Source organism: Siphateles boraxobius, unplaced genomic scaffold, assembly GCF_051911475.1.
Source record: "Siphateles boraxobius isolate OS27281-9 unplaced genomic scaffold, OSU_SipBor_1 66, whole genome shotgun sequence".
Classification (NCBI taxonomy): domain Eukaryota; kingdom Metazoa; phylum Chordata; class Actinopteri; order Cypriniformes; family Leuciscidae; genus Siphateles; species Siphateles boraxobius.
The window spans coordinates 27,834,464-27,855,000 of NW_027509193.1; the positions used below are offsets into that span (position 1 = coordinate 27,834,464).

The 20,537-nt window shown below is 34.3% G+C and overlaps 1 protein-coding gene across 1 annotated transcript in view; it reads right to left on the bottom strand.

Annotated features, from left to right (window-relative positions):
* Positions 1–1,123: 1,123 nt before the first annotated feature.
* The window catches only part of mslna (mesothelin a), a 25,172-nt gene continuing 5,758 nt past the window's right edge, over positions 1,124–20,537 (bottom strand). Inside the window, exons 16-77 of the mRNA XM_077213362.1 lie at positions 20,515–20,537; positions 20,252–20,370; positions 19,961–20,137; positions 19,667–19,698; positions 19,476–19,573; positions 19,339–19,361; positions 19,209–19,230; positions 19,095–19,122; positions 18,920–19,013; positions 18,701–18,841; positions 17,892–18,103; positions 17,165–17,268; positions 16,902–17,020; positions 16,611–16,787; positions 16,317–16,348; positions 16,126–16,223; positions 15,989–16,011; positions 15,859–15,880; positions 15,745–15,772; positions 15,570–15,663; positions 15,351–15,491; positions 14,547–14,758; positions 13,820–13,923; positions 13,557–13,675; positions 13,266–13,442; positions 12,972–13,003; positions 12,781–12,878; positions 12,644–12,666; positions 12,506–12,527; positions 12,392–12,419; positions 12,217–12,310; positions 11,998–12,138; positions 11,208–11,419; positions 10,980–11,116; positions 10,625–10,743; positions 10,382–10,537; positions 10,071–10,279; positions 9,878–9,957; positions 9,511–9,641; positions 9,303–9,428; positions 8,998–9,188; positions 8,813–8,904; positions 8,215–8,345; positions 7,947–8,071; positions 7,742–7,859; positions 7,442–7,654; positions 7,160–7,330; positions 6,920–7,072; positions 6,782–6,831; positions 6,558–6,690; positions 6,374–6,456; positions 6,161–6,290; positions 5,493–5,683; positions 5,251–5,341; positions 4,855–4,975; positions 3,932–4,119; positions 3,690–3,845; positions 3,465–3,598; positions 2,648–2,790; positions 2,408–2,502; positions 2,095–2,317; positions 1,124–1,662 (exon numbers count right to left, since the gene is read on the bottom strand). The exon at positions 20,515–20,537 is cut by the window's right edge and continues 81 nt beyond it. Coding sequence (XP_077069477.1) covers positions 1,580–1,662; positions 2,095–2,317; positions 2,408–2,502; positions 2,648–2,790; positions 3,465–3,598; positions 3,690–3,845; positions 3,932–4,119; positions 4,855–4,975; positions 5,251–5,341; positions 5,493–5,683; positions 6,161–6,290; positions 6,374–6,456; positions 6,558–6,690; positions 6,782–6,831; positions 6,920–7,072; positions 7,160–7,330; positions 7,442–7,654; positions 7,742–7,859; positions 7,947–8,071; positions 8,215–8,345; positions 8,813–8,904; positions 8,998–9,188; positions 9,303–9,428; positions 9,511–9,641; positions 9,878–9,957; positions 10,071–10,279; positions 10,382–10,537; positions 10,625–10,743; positions 10,980–11,116; positions 11,208–11,419; positions 11,998–12,138; positions 12,217–12,310; positions 12,392–12,419; positions 12,506–12,527; positions 12,644–12,666; positions 12,781–12,878; positions 12,972–13,003; positions 13,266–13,442; positions 13,557–13,675; positions 13,820–13,923; positions 14,547–14,758; positions 15,351–15,491; positions 15,570–15,663; positions 15,745–15,772; positions 15,859–15,880; positions 15,989–16,011; positions 16,126–16,223; positions 16,317–16,348; positions 16,611–16,787; positions 16,902–17,020; positions 17,165–17,268; positions 17,892–18,103; positions 18,701–18,841; positions 18,920–19,013; positions 19,095–19,122; positions 19,209–19,230; positions 19,339–19,361; positions 19,476–19,573; positions 19,667–19,698; positions 19,961–20,137; positions 20,252–20,370; positions 20,515–20,537 — 7,042 coding nt within the window. The 3' untranslated portion in view covers positions 1,124–1,579. The remainder of the gene's footprint in view (positions 1,663–2,094; positions 2,318–2,407; positions 2,503–2,647; positions 2,791–3,464; positions 3,599–3,689; positions 3,846–3,931; positions 4,120–4,854; positions 4,976–5,250; positions 5,342–5,492; positions 5,684–6,160; positions 6,291–6,373; positions 6,457–6,557; positions 6,691–6,781; positions 6,832–6,919; positions 7,073–7,159; positions 7,331–7,441; positions 7,655–7,741; positions 7,860–7,946; positions 8,072–8,214; positions 8,346–8,812; positions 8,905–8,997; positions 9,189–9,302; positions 9,429–9,510; positions 9,642–9,877; positions 9,958–10,070; positions 10,280–10,381; positions 10,538–10,624; positions 10,744–10,979; positions 11,117–11,207; positions 11,420–11,997; positions 12,139–12,216; positions 12,311–12,391; positions 12,420–12,505; positions 12,528–12,643; positions 12,667–12,780; positions 12,879–12,971; positions 13,004–13,265; positions 13,443–13,556; positions 13,676–13,819; positions 13,924–14,546; positions 14,759–15,350; positions 15,492–15,569; positions 15,664–15,744; positions 15,773–15,858; positions 15,881–15,988; positions 16,012–16,125; positions 16,224–16,316; positions 16,349–16,610; positions 16,788–16,901; positions 17,021–17,164; positions 17,269–17,891; positions 18,104–18,700; positions 18,842–18,919; positions 19,014–19,094; positions 19,123–19,208; positions 19,231–19,338; positions 19,362–19,475; positions 19,574–19,666; positions 19,699–19,960; positions 20,138–20,251; positions 20,371–20,514) is intronic.

Here is a 20,537-nt window from a genome sequence, read left to right on the forward strand (position 1 = left end):
TATAATAATGTATTAATGTTACTATGTATGTACAGTAACATTGATGTATTATATTGTAGGGTAGAATACTGATTCCAAATTACATTACAATTATTTGAGTAAGTAATTTAGTCCATTACATTACACATTTACCCCCGGATTCACAGACAAGGACTAGGACTAGTCCCAGACAACTCGCATGTTTGAATTGTTTTAACTGAAAGTAATATCTTAAAATATGTCAGTGCCATTGTTTTGTCTCAAAATGTACACAGTAATGTTTTTTAAGGCACGCTTTTAAAAGCTACTTAAATGTACTAATTGAACTAAGGCCTAATCCTGGTTTAATCTAAGACCTGTCTGTGAAACCAGGCTTTAAAGTAATATAATTGACTATTTTTTGATTACGTTGACCTCGTTTATCAAACTGATTTGAATTGGATAATCTTGTACTATATTTATATAAAAATTAAAAGAGAAGATAATACACTCCATTACAGTGGCGTGCACAGACCTCCTCAGGGCATTAACTAATGATAACAAATATAACTTTTGAGTTTAATGTTTTAGTAAATGCTGAAATTAATATTAACTAAGATTAATAGGGAGTTTTGTTGAATTTTTAGTTTTGTTGATGTTGTAAATTTAATGTATGTATTATATGTATGAAAGACAGTGTTAGCTATCATGAATCAGTAACACTTTACAATAAGGTTTCATTAGTTAAAATTGGCTAAATGAACTGCACTTCTACAGCATTTATTAATCTTAGATAATATTATTTTCAGCATTTACTAAAACATTAAAATCAAAAGTTGTATTTGTTATCATTAGTTAATGCACTGACTGTGACATAACATGAATAAACAATTAACAGTTAATACTCAGCCAGCAATGTGTGTGTAATCATACGTGTGTAAGTATCTTTATTCCTAACTTCAAAATCAAGATGAGCTTTATAATATATATATATATATATATATATATATATATATATATACATATATATATATATATAAAGCTCATCTTGATTTTAAAGTTAGGAATAAAGATACTTATAGCAACCTATACATTCTGATTAATTTGGTTCTTTACAATCTTTTGTAAAAACTTGCGAAGAAAGAATAAAACCGAATAGTTGTAATTTTGTTCATCATAGAGTACCATTTATTCATTTCAGTATGATTACATTTTACATTATCATAAATAAATAGGTACCAGTCATAGAACATTTGAGTTTTTTGTGATGTTTAAGTAAAGAAAAGACATTCATATAACGATTCTAAATATTTTAAGCACTTAAATATAGAAGCTTTATTGTGTAAGACAGTTGCACAAGTATTTCAATCAAAAGGTAGTGTATCCTTTGCTTGGACTATTAGTAAAATATTCATCTTCCCATATATATCAATTACAATATATAGGACAATTATGAATAGGATGAATTATTGAACAAGACAAATGACAAAACCAAAAAAAAGTGATTTTAAACAGATTAAGTAGACTAGATTGTACTAATTCAATATATGTATATAGTTAGTCAACTGGAGAGTTTCATAGTTGCATTATTTGGTAAAATTAATGTGTGGCTGATTTGGGGTCAGTATATAATCTCCACTTTGATGATGGTAAAAATGAGTACAAGTATGCTGAGTGAAACCGACCATCCACTGCGTCCAATTCCTTGAAAAACAACAACAAGAAGTTATGATTTCTAATAGCCTTCAGCATTTCAAAACTTGTCGGGTTAGTTCAGTCAAAAAGGAAAATTCTGTCATTAATTACGCACCCTCATGTGTTTCCAAAACAATAAGACTTATGTTCCTCTTCGGAACACAAATTAAGATCTTTTAATGAAATCTGAGAGATTTCTGTCCCTCCACTGAAAGTCTAATCCCCCTTAAACTCTGATGCTTCAAAACGTTCATAAAGACATCTTTATATCTGTCACTTTATATGATGAACAGATTTAATTTAGGCTTTTATTCACGCCTTAACATTTCTGTCTGGAGCGACAGAAATCTCTCAGATTTCATTAAAAGAATCTTAGTGTTTGGAACGACATGAGGGTGAGTAAATGATGGCATGGTTTCAGATTATTTTTTGCCACCTTACCTGGAGCGCCTGCACCAACAGTGGTAGCAGCCGTAGCTTTGACAGTCGGGGCAACAGTTGTCTCTCCGCTTTTTCCTCCAGTCAGACCGAGACCTAGTTTGTCCAGGTCCGACTGGACCTGCAGTGAGATCCAGGACCGCACGACCGTTTCATTTTCAAATGTTCTCAGATCCTGCAAATTGACAGGTCCAAGAAGACCCACGACCTCTGACACACTGAGGTTCTGCAACACAAAACAATTGGAAGTTGTGATGAGGCATACATGATGAAAACATAGAGGAAGAAATTACAAAATGCTTTTATTTTTGCTCACCAAGATCACGTTTACATCCAGATTTTTGAAAGTGGCCAGGCTCATGCTGATATTATATGTTGTCAGATTCTTAATGTAACCTAGATCTGCACCACCTGCAAAAAAACGATAAAAGCTTAAAGTGAACAAATTGTTTGTCAATCTGTGTGCACACCTGGTATTTTAAAAGTGGCATGACAATACATCAAGGTGGCATGTGGATTCGGTGGGATTAAATTGACAATTGAAGGGCTCCCTTACCAAGAAAGGATTCAATGAGCTGGAAAACTGACAGAATTCCACTCTGGTTTACAGATAGTATGGGAAATGCTTTGTTAGCAATGGTAAAGAGGGCCTTCTTGTTGTCAGATGAACATTGAGACACATCCAAATTATCGGCCAGGCTGTTATTAAGGATAATACAGACAAATCTTGTGATTAAGCATTAAATGCAATACAGATAGATAACTATATATTGTCAGGAGATATATATTCACACACAATACCATTCAAAAGTTTGGGGTTCTGCAAGGATGCATTAAATTCATCAAAAGTGACAGTAAAGGCATTTTTAATGTTATAATAGATTTCTATTGTGAAGAAATACCATTTTTTTCCCAATCTGTATTCACCATACAATCCTGAAAAATGCAACATGGTTTCCACAAAAAATATTAATCAGCTGTTATCAACAGTTTTCAACATTGATGATAATACTAATAAATGTGTATTGAGCAGCAAATTAATATATTAGAATGATTTCTGAAGGATCATGTGACACTGAAGACTGGGGTAATGATCCTGAAAATTCAGCTTTGCATCACAGGAATAAATAACATTTTAAAATATTAAAACAGTTATTTTGAATTGTAATAATTTTTCACAATATTGCTGTTATATTGCTATATTTTGACCAAATAATTGCCACCATGGTGAGCATAAGAGACTTCTTTCAAAAACATGAGAAAATCTAACAGACGTTACGACCCCAAACTTTTGAAAAATAGTGTGTGTGTGTGTCTGTATAAAGCATCAATAATAAACATTTAAGAGTACTACATCTGATTCAAGTCTTTACCGTAAGCTTTCAGGCAAAATTGCTGACAATGTGTTGGCATTCAGAGAGCAGAGATTTGGTCCTCTCACTGCATTCAGCTCAGTATCAGTCAGATTATTGTTAGCGCTTAGGTATTTGGTAATGATTTGTTTGCTCTGAAAGATAAATTAATATTTTAACACAAAACCAAATACTTGGCATCCGTAAAAGTAAGATTCATCAGAAAATTCATGTCAAAATCTGCACCAGTGCAGGGGACCATTCGCCATCATCAGGATTCATCAGTGCAGCCAGTGTGTCGGCTTTAGTGATGTTCCATTTGCTTATTTCATCTGCTGTTGCGCTCCTGGACACTGACTTCAGCACCTGGACCTGATCGTCTGAAAGGCCGTTTGGCGATATCTGATGGACAAGAGCAACACATCTACATTGAAACTGTCCTGGATATCCTGGATGATTTGATCAGGTCTTAATATATGACATATTACCAAATTTAGTTTGTCCAGAATGATTCTCTGGAAGGCGCTATCCTCAATCTTTTCACACAGGCTAGCGAGGTTGTCCCTCACTACAGTAGCATCCAGACAGTTGTTGAACTGCGTATCATCATATCCAGTGGGAAAGGCATCATCGCTGAGGGTAACACTAGTGATGCTGCCCACGGTACAGGAACCCGCTTGAGACACAAGTGAACAAATGATTTAGGAAATTTTGTGGTTAAAAGTTACGCCTTTAAGGCAGCTTGTTTCCACCACGGAATAAAAAATAAAAAAAGGTAATTGTGACATTTTATCTCAAAATATTTTGACTCTTTTCTGCAATTGCGAGTTTATAGAATCAGAATTGTGAGATACAAACGTGCAATTATAAGAAACAAAGTCAAAATTGTGAGATAAAAAGTCGTAATTAACTTTTATTTTATTTTTTCCGAGGGGGAAACAAGCTTCCATACTCTATCCACCTTATTTTTAACATAAGAACGGGCGCCATTTATAACTTGAACTTGAATCCGATCAAAAGCAGTCCATTATGATAATGCAAACTGGTGTTTGTTAAAATGTTATTTTAACTTATTATTGAAATCATGAACGGGTTTCAATCACAAATCACGTAACCAATTACAATGGTAAATAGTTTTACTGTTTACTCCAATTTGTTATTCTTCTATTTATTTACATATAGCAGCTCCTAAATCTAAAACCTTGCACATTTACAGAAAATGGATAACTTTCACATTGAAAAACTAGGTGGATATGGACTTGTGTTTATCGAGCAATATCACACTCGCAATCGTCCTGTAGCGCTGAATCTCATTTGCGGAGGCTGAATCACAGTCATCTGATTCAGTATTCAGGACAACATTGTTTAATTGTAAAAATATGAGAATATATTTGAAAAAAATATGGCATACCTGCTCTCTTGACACTTATGGGTCGAATGAGTGCTCTAAACAGAATTTTCAGTTGTGGTTTTGGTGTCTTTCGTACACGCACAAATTTTAGGAAGGTTTTGAGGAACTTACTCAAATCATTCTGTTTAAAACAAGAGGGACATTTAAAATATTACAGGTATTAATATTAGTCAGTGTTTACTGAAATCTGGAGTAGGTTTTACTTTGAAACAGTTTTCACTCAGAAATTGCTAGTAAAATTCACCAATAATTACAAAGACCTGAAAGGTAACATTGAATTAAATGTACAATTTTGGCTAAAACGGTATTTTCTTGTAAAACGTAATCCAAGTTTTACTTAACAGATTTATTTTTACAGTGAAGCTCAACTGTGTATGATTTTCATATGTAATGTACCTGATTGAATGATCTCCAAAATGTTTGTGAGAAGTACAAGGGCAGAATTCCCAGATCACTAAGCGTTTTCTGATTCCAACTGGATTGTTGTCTAAATAATAAAATCATAATCTTTCATTACCAGACAATCATAACCAGTGCGCTTTTTTATTTTTTACTAATAAATAGAATAAGGACTGAAAAATATATTATCTGCATAATGATAATTTGACAACAAATCCTTTAATATCAAGATAACTTGCCCATATTTTGAAGTTCCCTTCATAAGAGCATCTTCCATTGCTGATATTTGCACATTTGAGAGATCATTGCAGTTCTTCAAGTTCTCAAGGATTTCTGGGTCTGAGTTTTTAATGACGTCAGCGCTCGCAGCACATGCCAAGTTGCCCAGCACTGCCAAATCCTGTTTCTGGATGCTTTTTCCTTTAATACCCTGAATTTAATAATGTATACAATATTATATATTAAATAATTTGTAAAATAAATATCATATCATCTACAGGCCATGACACACTAAGCCAACAATCGGCCATTGTCGGGCCGTCGTTGAGCTAATTTGTGCACTGCGTTTTATTCCGAACAGCGTTGGTGGCTTCTCGGCTGATTGAGCATTTTGAATTTGCGACTGAGGCACTTCGGTGAAAGAGATCACTTTTGTTGGCTGTTTAGCTTAGTGAACCAGTGCAAACAGAAAAACAGAAGTGACGGTTTCACTTTTTGGAATGACTTCTGCCATCTGCTGGTATGGAGAGTTATTTCCTCTCAACATGCCAGTTTGCAGTGTGTTCAAGCACAACATTTTGGTCTAGATGCAGGCGACACCACAGACAGGTTTCGTCATTGCTAGTTCTCTGATGTCAGTTTGGTGTGTCTTGGCCTTAAATAATCAACATCATTGGATAATACTTACAAAGCAATCTAAAGCATTATTCCACAAGATGTCCCTTCTTCTACTCAGTGTGCTTGAAAAGACTGAGAGATCTGCTGCTCCGACCTCAGCAAAATATGCCTTGCAGAAGGTTTTGTTGATTGTTTCATAACTGAGGAGGACAACAGACAACTTAAACAGAATAGTTCATTGAAACATTTCTGAGCATTAATAAAAATTACCGATAGATCTTACTTGTAGTACAGCAACATATCAGGAGGATAGCTGGCAAAATCCACAGTAGATTCACTTCTAACGAGGTTGTACATGCAAGTCAGCTAGGAAAACAATTAGCAAACAAATCATGTTTCATTTGTTCACGTTTTGACTTTAAGCTCAACTGAACACATTTTTGAATACCGTTTTTGTCAGCTCTCACCTGAGTCTCGCTCAGTGCCACCTTAGATCTGCCTGCTCTCCGTCGACAGGCTCTGATCAGCCCTCTGGTTTTAATTGGGGGGAATTTCTGTACACGGGAGCATGTAAATCCTTGCAAAACGTCCACTGACAGCCTGTAGAAAAAAAGTCATGCATTTACCATTGTTACTTTCAATGCATACTCATAATGTATTTTTGCATAAACCAGTTAAAAAATGTTCTTACTCATCAGGTTGATCAAAAGAATTCGCAACAGTATCAAAGAACAGAACTGCCTATAAATAAAAATATGCCATTAGCAGCAAAATAATCTACATGTAAAAACTATATAATGGATGTTTTTATTTTTGTAAGTTATAGTACCTGTTCAGGTTTCCATTTTTTATTGTTAAACTGTCTCACGACTGTTACATTTAAATCTGAGGGAATAGTCACAAAGTTTCTTGGAATCTGAACAGCCATATTATCGGGAATGTTTGCCACTAGGTCAGCTGGTGTCGAACCCACTTTGATTATCTAGGGATAGAAAAGAAGTAAAAGGCCCAACTTTATAGGGTTTGCACTCGAAATGTCTCTCAATACGCATGAATTTTGTTCGCATACCTGGGTCACAAAGGTCTTCTGAACAATATCTGGGGCACTCAGTATGTTTTTTACAAATTCTCTGTTTTTAGATGTTGACAGAATTTCTTGCGGCTGAATTAATGCCAGTACTGTTGAAGGAATCCCTCCAATCAGGGATCCAATATTCAGCAAGCTGCCGGAATTATTGAACTGCAGAAAGTACAAAAAGTTATTTCTTTTGTAGTATTTTGAGGTTCTGCTGAAGAGGTCATTTCAACTACTTTTAAAGTAAGTTTCTTCCATTGGAGACTTAAATATTACCTGAAATGATCCACTGATAAGCACTTTTATGATTGCCTGGGCTTGTCCAAAGCTCCATCCAGACACATTGCTCAGTGTTGAGAGCCCACTGATAAGAACCGATGGAGGTGCTGAGTTTAATTGTACAGTTGTTAAGCCAACGACTTCATTTCCCAAGTTGCTAATAGCATTAGCATTTATGGTTTTGATGTTTCCCGCAAGGGCTGTAGATATCTGAAGACGTGAATGAGGAACATCAGCCAGTTACAACACAGTTACATGAAGCAATGACTTGACTTTAAGTTTTGATGGAATACTTACAGCAGGATCCACATTGGAGCAAGATGACTTAAAGTTATTAAGAATAATACTAGTTTGACTCTCGTTTAGTGCTGTAAAGGTTGATACTGGGGCATCGCACTGCAAAACTGGAGGCAAGCTAGAGCACAGAGAACATAGTTAATGCTTTGACAACTGAACTCGGAGAACGCTCTGGGATTTGTAGCTGGTCTCCGTTCAAACTTACTCAAACAAACTAAAGTTGGGGTTTTGCAGAAAGATGAGTTCAGTGTAGCGGCTGAGCACATTCTTAGGAAGTGTCTTTTGATTGAACAGTTTTATGTTTTCAGGATTCACAGCAAAGGTTTTTATCTGCAAACAACAAAATGGGACAGGAATAAGCAATATGACATTCATTCACTTTCACCAGTATAATGTCACACAAAGCATGGTCTGATCATAAATCAGATTGTATTGATGGTCTATCTATGTGAACAACTGGATATAGTTCATACCGTGCTCTCAGACCCGAAAGAGTAGAGATCGTCCAGACTCAGAGAAGTTATAAACATACCAATGTGGTTTACAAACCACGCAGTTGAGTTAAGTGTTGCGTCAGATTGGCTGTAGCATTTTGGAGCAGTGTCTGAAATTTAAAAACGTAAGAAAATTAACATTTTGTTATTTTTTATTACATACATATATTTCAGTGAAAAAAAAAAGTTATATTGTAAAGTATTATTACAACTGAAAATGTTATTAAAATCAGTTTACTATTTTAATACATTTTATAAAAGATTTTTTTAGCATAATTTTTTTTCCAGCAACATCACTCCAGTCTTCAGTGTAACAATATCCTTCAGAAATCAGTCTAATATGATGCTCAAGAAACATTTAATCATTTTATCAAACATCATATATTTGCTCAAGATTATTTAATGATAGTTATTCATCTATTTTAAATAAAAATCTTTTGTAACATTATAAATGTCTTTGTTGTCACTTTTGATCTTTGATGAATAAAATTATAATTTTTATATATAAGTTAATTAATAATAAGTTAATAAGTTAATTAACAAGTTAATTTTTGAAGAGAAAAAAAGACTAATTCACCTGCTTTCAGATAGGTCTTAATGGTGGTGTACACATCTGCACTGGAAATCTGAGAACCATTAAAGGTGAAATTGTTGCCTAAAACATTGACCCTAGAAGAACAGAGGAAGCACTTTTAAAGTTACAAAAGACTTTGCATTTAAACTTCCGAGCAAACAAATTTGACTGTAGCCATTTGCACTAACATTTTCCTGTATGACAGGCAAGATGCATTCAGTGTGTCCTTTGACCCTAGTATATCTTTGTTCAGGAACTTCAAGTAGAGCCTCAATCTACGGTTAAACCACAAATCAATCTCCGTCTGATTGTTACTTGTCAGTGCCAGAGGCCAGACACAGGGAAGGATGGCGCTTTTAAGATTATCTGGAACATCTTCCTGCAAAAACGAAGAAAGCAATTACAACGATGAACTGGACTATTATTATATGTAAGTGTTCCTACATAAAATGGGTTTCTACATTGTATTATGTGCAAATAAAGCAAAACTCACGGTGTCCAAGAAATCAGGGGTTCTGACAAAGTTGTTAAAGATGACACAGATTTGTGAATCATTGTTCACCACTTCCAGCTGTCTGAGGTAGCTTCCCAGCTCATAAGGAGATGCAGAGTTTATGAGCTGAAATAGATGAATAATACACCGGTTACAGTTACATCATCTATATTGAGCATCAGAACTGTTGAGTTGTTATGGAGCGTACCTCAGATTTCCGAGGTTGTGGTATCAGAGAGAGGAAGGTGGTCAGATTTGGAAGCGGCCCAAAGCCGAACAGGCTTTCGTTTAGGAACGTGATAAAGCTGTTGTTTCTGTAGCACCTCAGAGGCTGTGGCCCTACAATAAAAAAAATAAAACATCAAACGGTGTATTTTATCTGATGTTAAGTGAATAAAACAAGATACTAATAAAATAACTCAAATAATTTCTAACTATTATTTATATTTTAGAAGTGTAAAAATATATACAATATTATTTATATTTATAAAATAATTTTATTATTTGAGTTGTACAATACAGGGACGAAGGAATTTATTTCAATGACTTTTATGTGATGTTTAATGAAGAAATACCTCTGAAAGACAGAAGAATGCTATTGTAGATCGCATTTTTGGTATTTGTGGGTATTGAAGATACGTTTAACAGCCCCAGTCTGTAAATTGAAAATAAACAGTGTATAATGTCTTCTCTCAGCATATTCCAATGTATACTCACATAAATGCAATGTACAGATCCAAAAATGTCTTCTAAGTCCTTTGTTCTTACGCGGATTGAGTGATATTGCAGTCCCTTGCGCTGAGGAGGGTAAAAAACGGAGACACAACACTTTCTGAAAGGTTGGCTAACAGAGGTTTTAGTCTATCCTGGAACCAGACTAGAACTTCCTGATTAGTGACATTTATATTAGACAGGTTGGCTCTGTCAAATATCTGTCTTATCAGTACTGCATTTACATCTTGTGTGAGTCGGGCGCCCTGGACAGGAGACAAAAATATCATTGCACCATTAGCATCATTACTCTGCATTTAAAACAAACAAACAAAAAAAATGTATTAGCATGAACATTGTTTTCACACCTCCACTTTCTTGGAAAGGAGGTCAAAGAAAGCAGAGAGCTGGCAATCCTTAACAAACTGCATGACACTGATGACACTTGGAGGATCCTTAAGCGCACCAGGAGTGACTGAAAACTCAACTAGTTGTTTTAGACCCAAAAGAGGTAGAATATCCACCTAAATTGACAAACAAATTGACCGTCACAATGTTGTTGTTTTTTTAGCATGAGGAATTTTGCACAAATTGCAACATTTAACACTCACCGCTGTGAAGTTTCTGTTCAGTTCTGCAAGGTCCGTTAGGGGAGCTGACTGAACGAACGGCCCAAAGTTTCTGTTGATCCACTGTGTACTGTTGGTTGAATTTCTAAGGCACCTGGGATCTGAAAGAGCCACAAGAAAATTTTCATTGTGATTCATTATATTAGTTTAATGTGAACTCAAAATTTGTCAAGTTGTATCGCAAGTTACAAGTTGTCTTGCAAGTTGCATTGGCACTTGAAATGGGGCATGACGCAATATTTGTGCAAATGATTTCATATTGTGAACGTTTGCATACTTTGATGTACTTTTACATACTTTTATGAATTCAAAGAGGGTTAAAATCTTCCAAACCAACCATCAGTGTCATTGCGAGAGAGGAAAGCTTTCATGAACTCTTTGTAGACCAGATCCTGTCTTTGAGTTGCATTAGGTTGCAGTGGATAGCAAACATCTTGTCCATCTCGTAGAGGAGCATTCACAAAAGCCTCAGTGCTTAAAGATAACAAACACCGTATTTAATTTTTTATCTTAGTGTCTGAAAATTACATTGTCACTTTATACAATGTAACCAAGACCAACTTACATTGTGCGGTAACTTTCACAGGTGAGGTTTTTGTTGCTGAGACAGGACAGGACTCTTTGAGATACTGATGGTAGGAAAGGCTTTAGTCGCCCCTGAAACCATGAGCGAATGAAGAGAGGATCTCTCAGTCTCTGAGGACTAAAGCGATCGACCCGGACGTCAACCAGCACTTCCAGAACATCAGACAAAGACACATTGCTGGGACTCAGAGTCTGGAAAATAAACACATTTTAGATATCACATTAAATATGATATAATATAATATAATATAATATAATATAATATAATATAATATAATATAATATAATATAATATAATATAATATATAATGCAATATGGGGTTGGGAAGTGTTTTTTTATTTTCTTTAAAATAATTTAGACTTTAATTTGTTGTTTTTTTGGGTAACTTTCTTTTAATATTTTATATATACACTGCCTTTCAAAAATCTGGGCTAAGTAGGATTTTCTTTAAAAATATATATACTTTTATTCAACAAGGATCAAATGTGACGGTAAATATATTTATAATATTACAAAATATTTCTATGTCAAACAAATGCTAATTAATAACAGTTTCCACGAAAATATTAAGCACCACATCTGTTTTCAACATTAATAATGATAAAAAAAAAATCAGTATGATTTCTGAAAGATCATGTGACACTGAAGACGAGTAATAATGATAAGCATAATGGTGAGCATGAGAGAATTCTTTCCAAAAACATCATAAAATCTTTCTGGCCCTAATAATTTGACCAGTAGTGTGATATTAAAAAAATAGGCTTCTTACCATGTTGGACAATTTTAGGAGTGCATCATCAAGGTTTGTGCTGGTTTTGGTGAAGAAAAGCTTCCAGATCTCTTTTCCCACATTGCTGGCCAGTTTGCAAGCCAACACGTCGGCCACTTGTTGAGAGTTTAACTGTGACAACTGATGGCACAAATGAGCTTTTCTTAAAACTAAATCAATGACTAAAAAAGCTAAGTGTTTTTCTTTTTGTAACATTACCATTGGTAGACAGGCAAACTGCAACACAGTGAAGTTGCATAGTGGGGCTGTTGCATTTGGAGCCGCTACTTTCAAGAACTGATCCAAAGCAGAGCTGCAAACCAGAAGAACATGTATTACAGATCATTGTGTCCTCAGTGCTTTAACTCATTTGAGTGCAGACAGAAAAGCTCACCTGTTGACACTTGCACAGAGGGAAGACTCTGGAAAAGTGAAAGACAACAAAGACTTTGAATTTTAGAAACATCACTGACATTTCAAATCAAGTAGGATAAAATCAGTCACTTACCATTTACAGGAGTTGTTGTGCACTGCAAGAGTGAGAACAAATGTTGCATTAGAATTGTTTTTTGTTGTTGTTTTTTTTTCATAAAAAAGACACAATCTACTGAACATGAAATGTATCTTTTTGTCCATCATTACTTACTTGACCCGCTCTCTCAATGCACTCTGGAGGGAAATAAAACACAATTCACATTTTAATTGGGGCAGAATTTTGCATTCAGTTTTTTGGATGTGATCAACGTATTTAGGAGCAAGTGTTATTGCTCGATTCTGCCTCACCATCGGGAGGAATCATCATCACTGCGTCTCTGATGGTCAGCAGGGCTTCAGACTGGTTAGAAGGGACTGATGATAATGTCTGATCCATCTTGTCAAAGCTGATTCACAGAGAAAAGACAAAACAAACGTGATCTTATTCAATACTTATACATCCAGATCACTATTTGTTTTGATTTTTAAAAGCCACTTACAAGATTTTGTAGTTTTCACAACTGAAGTTTGCCTGCAAAAGAGACAAAAGAGAAAGCATTAAGTTGATAAATAAACAAACAACAACATCATTAACAGTAATAATAAAAAATTTGTTTCAGATATTTTAAACAATATTATTAAAACGTTAACAATAATAATAATTATTGTTGTTTTAAAACAACATTTATTATTTGTATTATTACAATGTTTTTAATATATAATAATAATAATTAATATTATTCATAAATGAAGTATTTCTACACAGGTTACATCTAAAATGTGGCATTCTGCACCTTTCTGGCCTGAGTCTGAAGAGAGGGGAGGAAGTTGTTTAGTTTGTCTCTGTTAGAGGCTTGAAGAAGGAAGTCAAAGACTCTTGTGAGGATGTTCGTTCGGTCTGCTGGTGAAGCAGGAGGACTAAACACCAGTTCATTCAGTTGCACCGGTGTGAGATGAGAAAGTACTTCCAACTGCAAATGACAATGAGACACAAACTTCACTGACACACATTTACAAAGCTTTTATAGATGTGTTCAGTCAGTCTTTACTCGAATCATCACTAACAGTAAAAACGTTTGACTCACAGCTGAAAAATTGCGGCTCAGTTTTGAAATAACTTGAAGCTGTGCCAATGGAAAGAAATTGCCAAAGTTTTGCAGGATGAAGTCCGAACTGTTGTTAAATGGCAACGTGCAATCGACACCTGAAACGACAACATGAAAAACTCTGTTCATTACTGGTCATTTATATGGAGTCCTGTAAAGTATTACGTGTAAAAAATTATGAATAGTCTAACATTCCTCTTAATGTGTATGTTAAATTGAATGATTAATAACATCTAGCCTACTTGTGTTTTGACGTTGTGACAGGAAAGGAACAATGAAGTCGTTGAGGACCCATCTCTGTGTTGCATTGTTCATCACTCCAAAATTATTATTTATCTCCACAAAACTGCGGAAATAAAACAGTCAGAGATGTAAGAGGATAGTGATTAAAAAAGTATTTTTGATGAGCTCACTATTAAGATCCTTTTTAAAAGTCCCAGTGAAATACTGCGGTGCCACAGTAAATTATAATGTCAATGGAGATTACCGTTCACTGACCTTAGAATAATTTTTATTGATACAATTATGTTATGTGTGTGTTTTCCATCAGCTGTTTACAATGAGTACAAGTGTTTCCAGATTTGCAAATTTATTGATTCAATTTGATTCACTCAGACAGTTCATTCACAAACTGAATCAGTTTTAGCCACACCGAAATAGTAACAAGATATTTTAGAAGGCAGAAATCAAACAAAACCATGTTTGTAATAGGTTGATTTAATAATAATTTCTATTGTCACTATTGCTACTGTAATTTTTTTATTTTTTATTAATTATTTAGAATTTTGGTTTCTGGATCCGCATACAACCAGAAAGTAAATTCAATCTCAAGCAGGATGTAAACGTTAATTTATAGCCTGCGAAAATTGTCCGGTTTGTGATAAAATAACAAACACCGTATTTAATTTTTTATCTTAGTGTCTGAAAATTACATTGTCACTTTATACAATGTAACCAAGAACAACTTACATTGTGCGGTAACTTTCACAGGTGAGGTTTTTGTTGCTGAGACAGGACAGGACTCTTTGAGATACTGATGGTAGGAAAGGCTTTAGTCGCCCCTGAAACCATGAGCGAATGAAGAGAGGATCTCTCAGTCTCTGAGGACTAAAGCGATCGACCCGGACGTCAACCAGCACTTCCAGAACATCAGACAAAGACACATTGCTGGGACTCAGAGTCTGGAAAATAAACACATTTTAGATATCACATTAAATATGATATAATATAATATAATATAATATAATATAATATAATATAATATAATATAATATAATATAATATAATATAATATAATATAATATAATATATAATGCAATATGGGGTTGGGAAGTGTTTTTTTATTTTGTTTAAAATAATTCAGACTTTTATTTGTTGTTTTTTTTTGGTAACTTTCTTTTAATATTTTATATATACACTGCCTTTCAAAAGTCTGGGCTAAGTAGGATTTTCTTTAAAAATATATATACTTTTATTCAACAAAGATCAAAAGTGACAGTACATATATTTATAATATTACAAAATATTTCTATGTCAAACAAATGCTAATTAATAACAGTTTCCACGAAAATATTAAGCACCAAATCTGTTTTCAACATTAATAATGATAAAAAAAATCAGTATGATTTCTGAAAGATCATGTGACACTGAAGACGAGTAATAATGATAAGCATAATGGTGAGCATGAGAGAATTCTTTCCAAAAACATTATAAAATCTTTCTGGCCCTAATAATTTGACCAGTAGTGTGATATTAAAAAAATAGGCTTCTTACCATGTTGGACAATTTTAGGAGTGCATCATCAAGGTTTGTGCTGGTTTTGGTGAAGAAAAGCTTCCAGATCTCTTTTCCCACATTGCTGGCCAGTTTGCAAGTCAACACGTCGGCCACTTGTTGAGAGTTTAACTGTGACAACTGATGGCACAAATGAGCTTTTCTTAAAACTAAATCAATGACTAAAAAAGCTAAGTGTTTTTCTTTTTGTAACATTACCATTGGTAGACAGGCAAACTGCAACACAGTGAAGTTGCATAGTGGGGCTGTTGCATTTGGAGCCGCTACTTTCAAGAACTGATCCAAAGCAGAGCTGCAAACCAGAAGAACATGTATGACAGATCATTGTGTCCTCAGTGCTTTAACTCATTTGAGTGCAGACAGAAAAGCTCACCTGTTGACACTTGCACAGAGGGAAGACTCTGGAAAAGTGAAAGACAACAAAGACTTTGAATTTTAGAAACATCACTGACATTTCAAATCAAGTAGGATAAAATCAGTCACTTACCATTTACAGGAGTTGTTGTGCACTGCAAGAGTGAGAACAAATGTTGCATTACAATTGTTTTTGTTGTTTTTCATAAAAAAGACACAATCTACTGAACATGAAATGTATCTTTTTGTTCATCATTACTTACTTGATCCGCTCTCTCAATGCACTCTGGAGGGAAATAAAACACAATTCACATTTTAATTGGGGCAGAATTTTGCATTCAGTTTTTTGGATGTGATCAACGTATTTAGGAGCAAGTGTTATTGCTCGATTCTGCCTCACCATCGGGAGGAATCATCATCACTGCGTCTCTGATGGTCAGCAGGGCTTCAGACTGGTTAGAAGGGACTGATGATAATGTCTGATCCATCTTGTCAAAGCTGATTCACAGAGAAAAGACAAAACAAACGTGATCTTATTCAATACTTATACATCCAGATCACTATTTGTTTTGATTTTTAAAAGCCACTTACAAGATTTTGTAGTTTTCACAACTGAAGTTTGCCTGCAAAAGAGACAAAAGAGAAAGCATTAAGTTGATAAATAAACAAACAACAACATCATTAACAGTAATAATAAAAAATTTGTTTCAGATATTTTAAACAATATTATTAAAACGTTAACAATAATAATAATTATTGTTGTTTTAAAACAACATTTATTATTTGTATTATTACAATGTTTTTAATATATAATAATAATAATTAATATTATTCATAAATGAAGTATTTCTACACAGGTTACATCTAAAATGTGGCATTCTGCACCTTTCTGGCCTGAGTCTGAAGAGAGGGGAGGAAGTTGTTTAGTTTGTCTCTGTTAGAGGCTTGAAGAAGGAAGTCAAAGACTCTTGTGAGGATGTTCGTTCGGTCTGCTGGTGAAGCAGGAGGACTAAACACCAGTTCATTCAGTTGCACCGGTGTGAGATGAGAAAGTACTTCCAACTGCAAATGACAATGAGACACAAACTTCACTGACACACATTTACAAAGCTTTTATAGATGTGTTCAGTCAGTCTTTACTCGAATCATCACTAACAGTAAAAACGTTTGACTCACAGCTGAAAAATTGCGGCTCAGTTTTGAAATAACTTGAAGCTGTGCCAATGGAAAGAAATTGCCAAAGTTTTGCAGGATGAAGTCCGAACTGTTGTTAAATGGCAACGTGCAATCGACACCTGAAACGACAACATGAAAAACTCTGTTCATTACTGGTCATTTATATGGAGTCCTGTAAAGTATTACGTGTAAAAAATTATGAATAGTCTAACATTCCTCTTAATGTGTATGTTAAATTGAATGATTAATAACATCTAGCCTACTTGTGTTTTGACGTTGTGACAGGAAAGGAACAATGAAGTCGTTGAGGACCCATCTCTGTGTTGCATTGTTCATCACTCCAAAATTATTATTTATCTCCACAAAACTGCGGAAATAAAACAGTCAGAGATGTAAGAGGATAGTGATTAAAAAAGTATTTTTGATGAGCTCACTATTAAGATCCTTTTTAAAAGTCCCAGTGAAATACTGCGGTGCCACAGTAAATTATAATGTCAATGGAGATTACCGTTCACTGACCTTAGAATAATTTTTATTGATACAATTATGTTATGTGTGTGTTTTCCATCAGCTGTTTACAATGAGTACAAGTGTTTCCAGATTTGCAAATTTATTGATTCAATTTGATTCACTCAGACAGTTCATTCACAAACTGAATCAGTTTTAGCCACACCGAAATAGTAACAAGATATTTTAGAAGGCAGAAATCAAACAAAACCATGTTTGTAATAGGTTGATTTAATAATAATTTCTATTGTCACTATTGCTACTGTAATTTTTTTATTTTTTATTAATTATTTAGAATTTTGGTTTCTGGATCCGCATACAACCAGAAAGTAAATTCAATCTCAAGCAGGATGTAAACGTTAATTTATAGCCTGCGAAAATTGTCCGGTTTGTGATAAAATAACAAACACCGTATTTAATTTTTTATCTTAGTGTCTGAAAATTACATTGTCACTTTATACAATGTAACCAAGAACAACTTACATTGTGCGGTAACTTTCACAGGTGAGGTTTTTGTTGCTGAGACAGGACAGGACTCTTTGAGATACTGATGGTAGGAAAGGCTTTAGTCGCCCCTGAAACCATGAGCGAATGAAGAGAGGATCTCTCAGTCTCTGAGGACTAAAGCGATCGACCCGGACGTCAACCAGCACTTCCAGAACATCAGACAAAGACACATTGCTGGGACTCAGAGTCTGGAAAATAAACACATTTTAGATATCACATTAAATATGATATAATATAATATAATATAATATAATATAATATAATATAATATAATATAATATAATATAATATAATATAATATAATATAATATAATATAATATATAATGCAATATGGGGTTGGGAAGTGTTTTTTTATTTTGTTTAAAATAATTCAGACTTTTATTTGTTGTTTTTTTTTGGTAACTTTCTTTTAATATTTTATATATACACTGCCTTTCAAAAGTCTGGGCTAAGTAGGATTTTCTTTAAAAATATATATACTTTTATTCAACAAAGATCAAAAGTGACAGTACATATATTTATAATATTACAAAATATTTCTATGTCAAACAAATGCTAATTAATAACAGTTTCCACGAAAATATTAAGCACCAAATCTGTTTTCAACATTAATAATGATAAAAAAAATCAGTATGATTTCTGAAAGATCATGTGACACTGAAGACGAGTAATAATGATAAGCATAATGGTGAGCATGAGAGAATTCTTTCCAAAAACATTATAAAATCTTTCTGGCCCTAATAATTTGACCAGTAGTGTGATATTAAAAAAATAGGCTTCTTACCATGTTGGACAATTTTAGGAGTGCATCATCAAGGTTTGTGCTGGTTTTGGTGAAGAAAAGCTTCCAGATCTCTTTTCCCACATTGCTGGCCAGTTTGCAAGTCAACACGTCGGCCACTTGTTGAGAGTTTAACTGTGACAACTGATGGCACAAATGAGCTTTTCTTAAAACTAAATCAATGACTAAAAAAGCTAAGTGTTTTTCTTTTTGTAACATTACCATTGGTAGACAGGCAAACTGCAACACAGTGAAGTTGCATAGTGGGGCTGTTGCATTTGGAGCCGCTACTTTCAAGAACTGATCCAAAGCAGAGCTGCAAACCAGAAGAACATGTATGACAGATCATTGTGTCCTCAGTGCTTTAACTCATTTGAGTGCAGACAGAAAAGCTCACCTGTTGACACTTGCACAGAGGGAAGACTCTGGAAAAGTGAAAGACAACAAAGACTTTGAATTTTAGAAACATCACTGACATTTCAAATCAAGTAGGATAAAATCAGTCACTTACCATTTACAGGAGTTGTTGTGCACTGCAAGAGTGAGAACAAATGTTGCATTACAATTGTTTTTGTTGTTTTTCATAAAAAAGACACAATCTACTGAACATGAAATGTATCTTTTTGTTCATCATTACTTACTTGATCCGCTCTCTCAATGCACTCTGGAGGGAAATAAAACACAATTCACATTTTAATTGGGGCAGAATTTTGCATTCAGTTTTTTGGATGTGATCAACGTATTTAGGAGCAAGTGTTATTGCTCGATTCTGCCTCACCATCGGGAGGAATCATCATCACTGCGTCTCTGATGGTCAGCAGGGCTTCAGACTGGTTAGAAGGGACTGATGATAATGTCTGATCCATCTTGTCAAAGCTGATTCACAGAGAAAAGACAAAACAAACGTGATCTTATTCAATACTTATACATCCAGATCACTATTTGTTTTGATTTTTAAAAGCCACTTACAAGATTTTGTAGTTTTCACAACTGAAGTTTGCCTGCAAAAGAGACAAAAGAGAAAGCATTAAGTTGATAAATAAACAAACAACAACATCATTAACAGTAATAATAAAAAATTTGTTTCAGATATTTTAAACAATATTATTAAAACGTTAACAATAATAATAATTATTGTTGTTTTAAAACAACATTTATTATTTGTATTATTACAATGTTTTTAATATATAATAATAATAATTAATATTATTCATAAATGAAGTATTTCTACACAGGTTACATCTAAAATGTGGCATTCTGCACCTTTCTGGCCTGAGTCTGAAGAGAGGGGAGGAAGTTGTTTAGTTTGTCTCTGTTAGAGGCTTGAAGAAGGAAGTCAAAGACTCTTGTGAGGATGTTCGTTCGGTCTGCTGGTGAAGCAGGAGGACTAAACACCAGTTCATTCAGTTGCACCGGTGTGAGATGAGAAAGTACTTCCAACTGCAAATGACAATGAGACACAAACTTCACTGACACACATTTACAAAGCTTTTATAGATGTGTTCAGTCAGTCTTTACTCGTATCATCACTAACAGTAAAAACGTTTGACTCACAGCTGAAAAATTGCGGCTCAGTTTTGAAATAACTTGAAGCTGTGCCAATGGAAAGAAATTGCCAAAGTTTTGCAGGATGAAGTCCGAACTGTTGTTAAATGGCAACGTGCAATCGACACCTGAAACGACAACATGAAAAACTCTGTTCATTACTGGTCATTTATATGGAGTCCTGTAAAGTATTATGTGTCAAAAATTATAAATAGTTTAACATTCCTCTTAATGTGTATGTTAAATTGAATGATTAATAACATCTAGCCTACTTGTGTTTTGACGTTGTGACAGG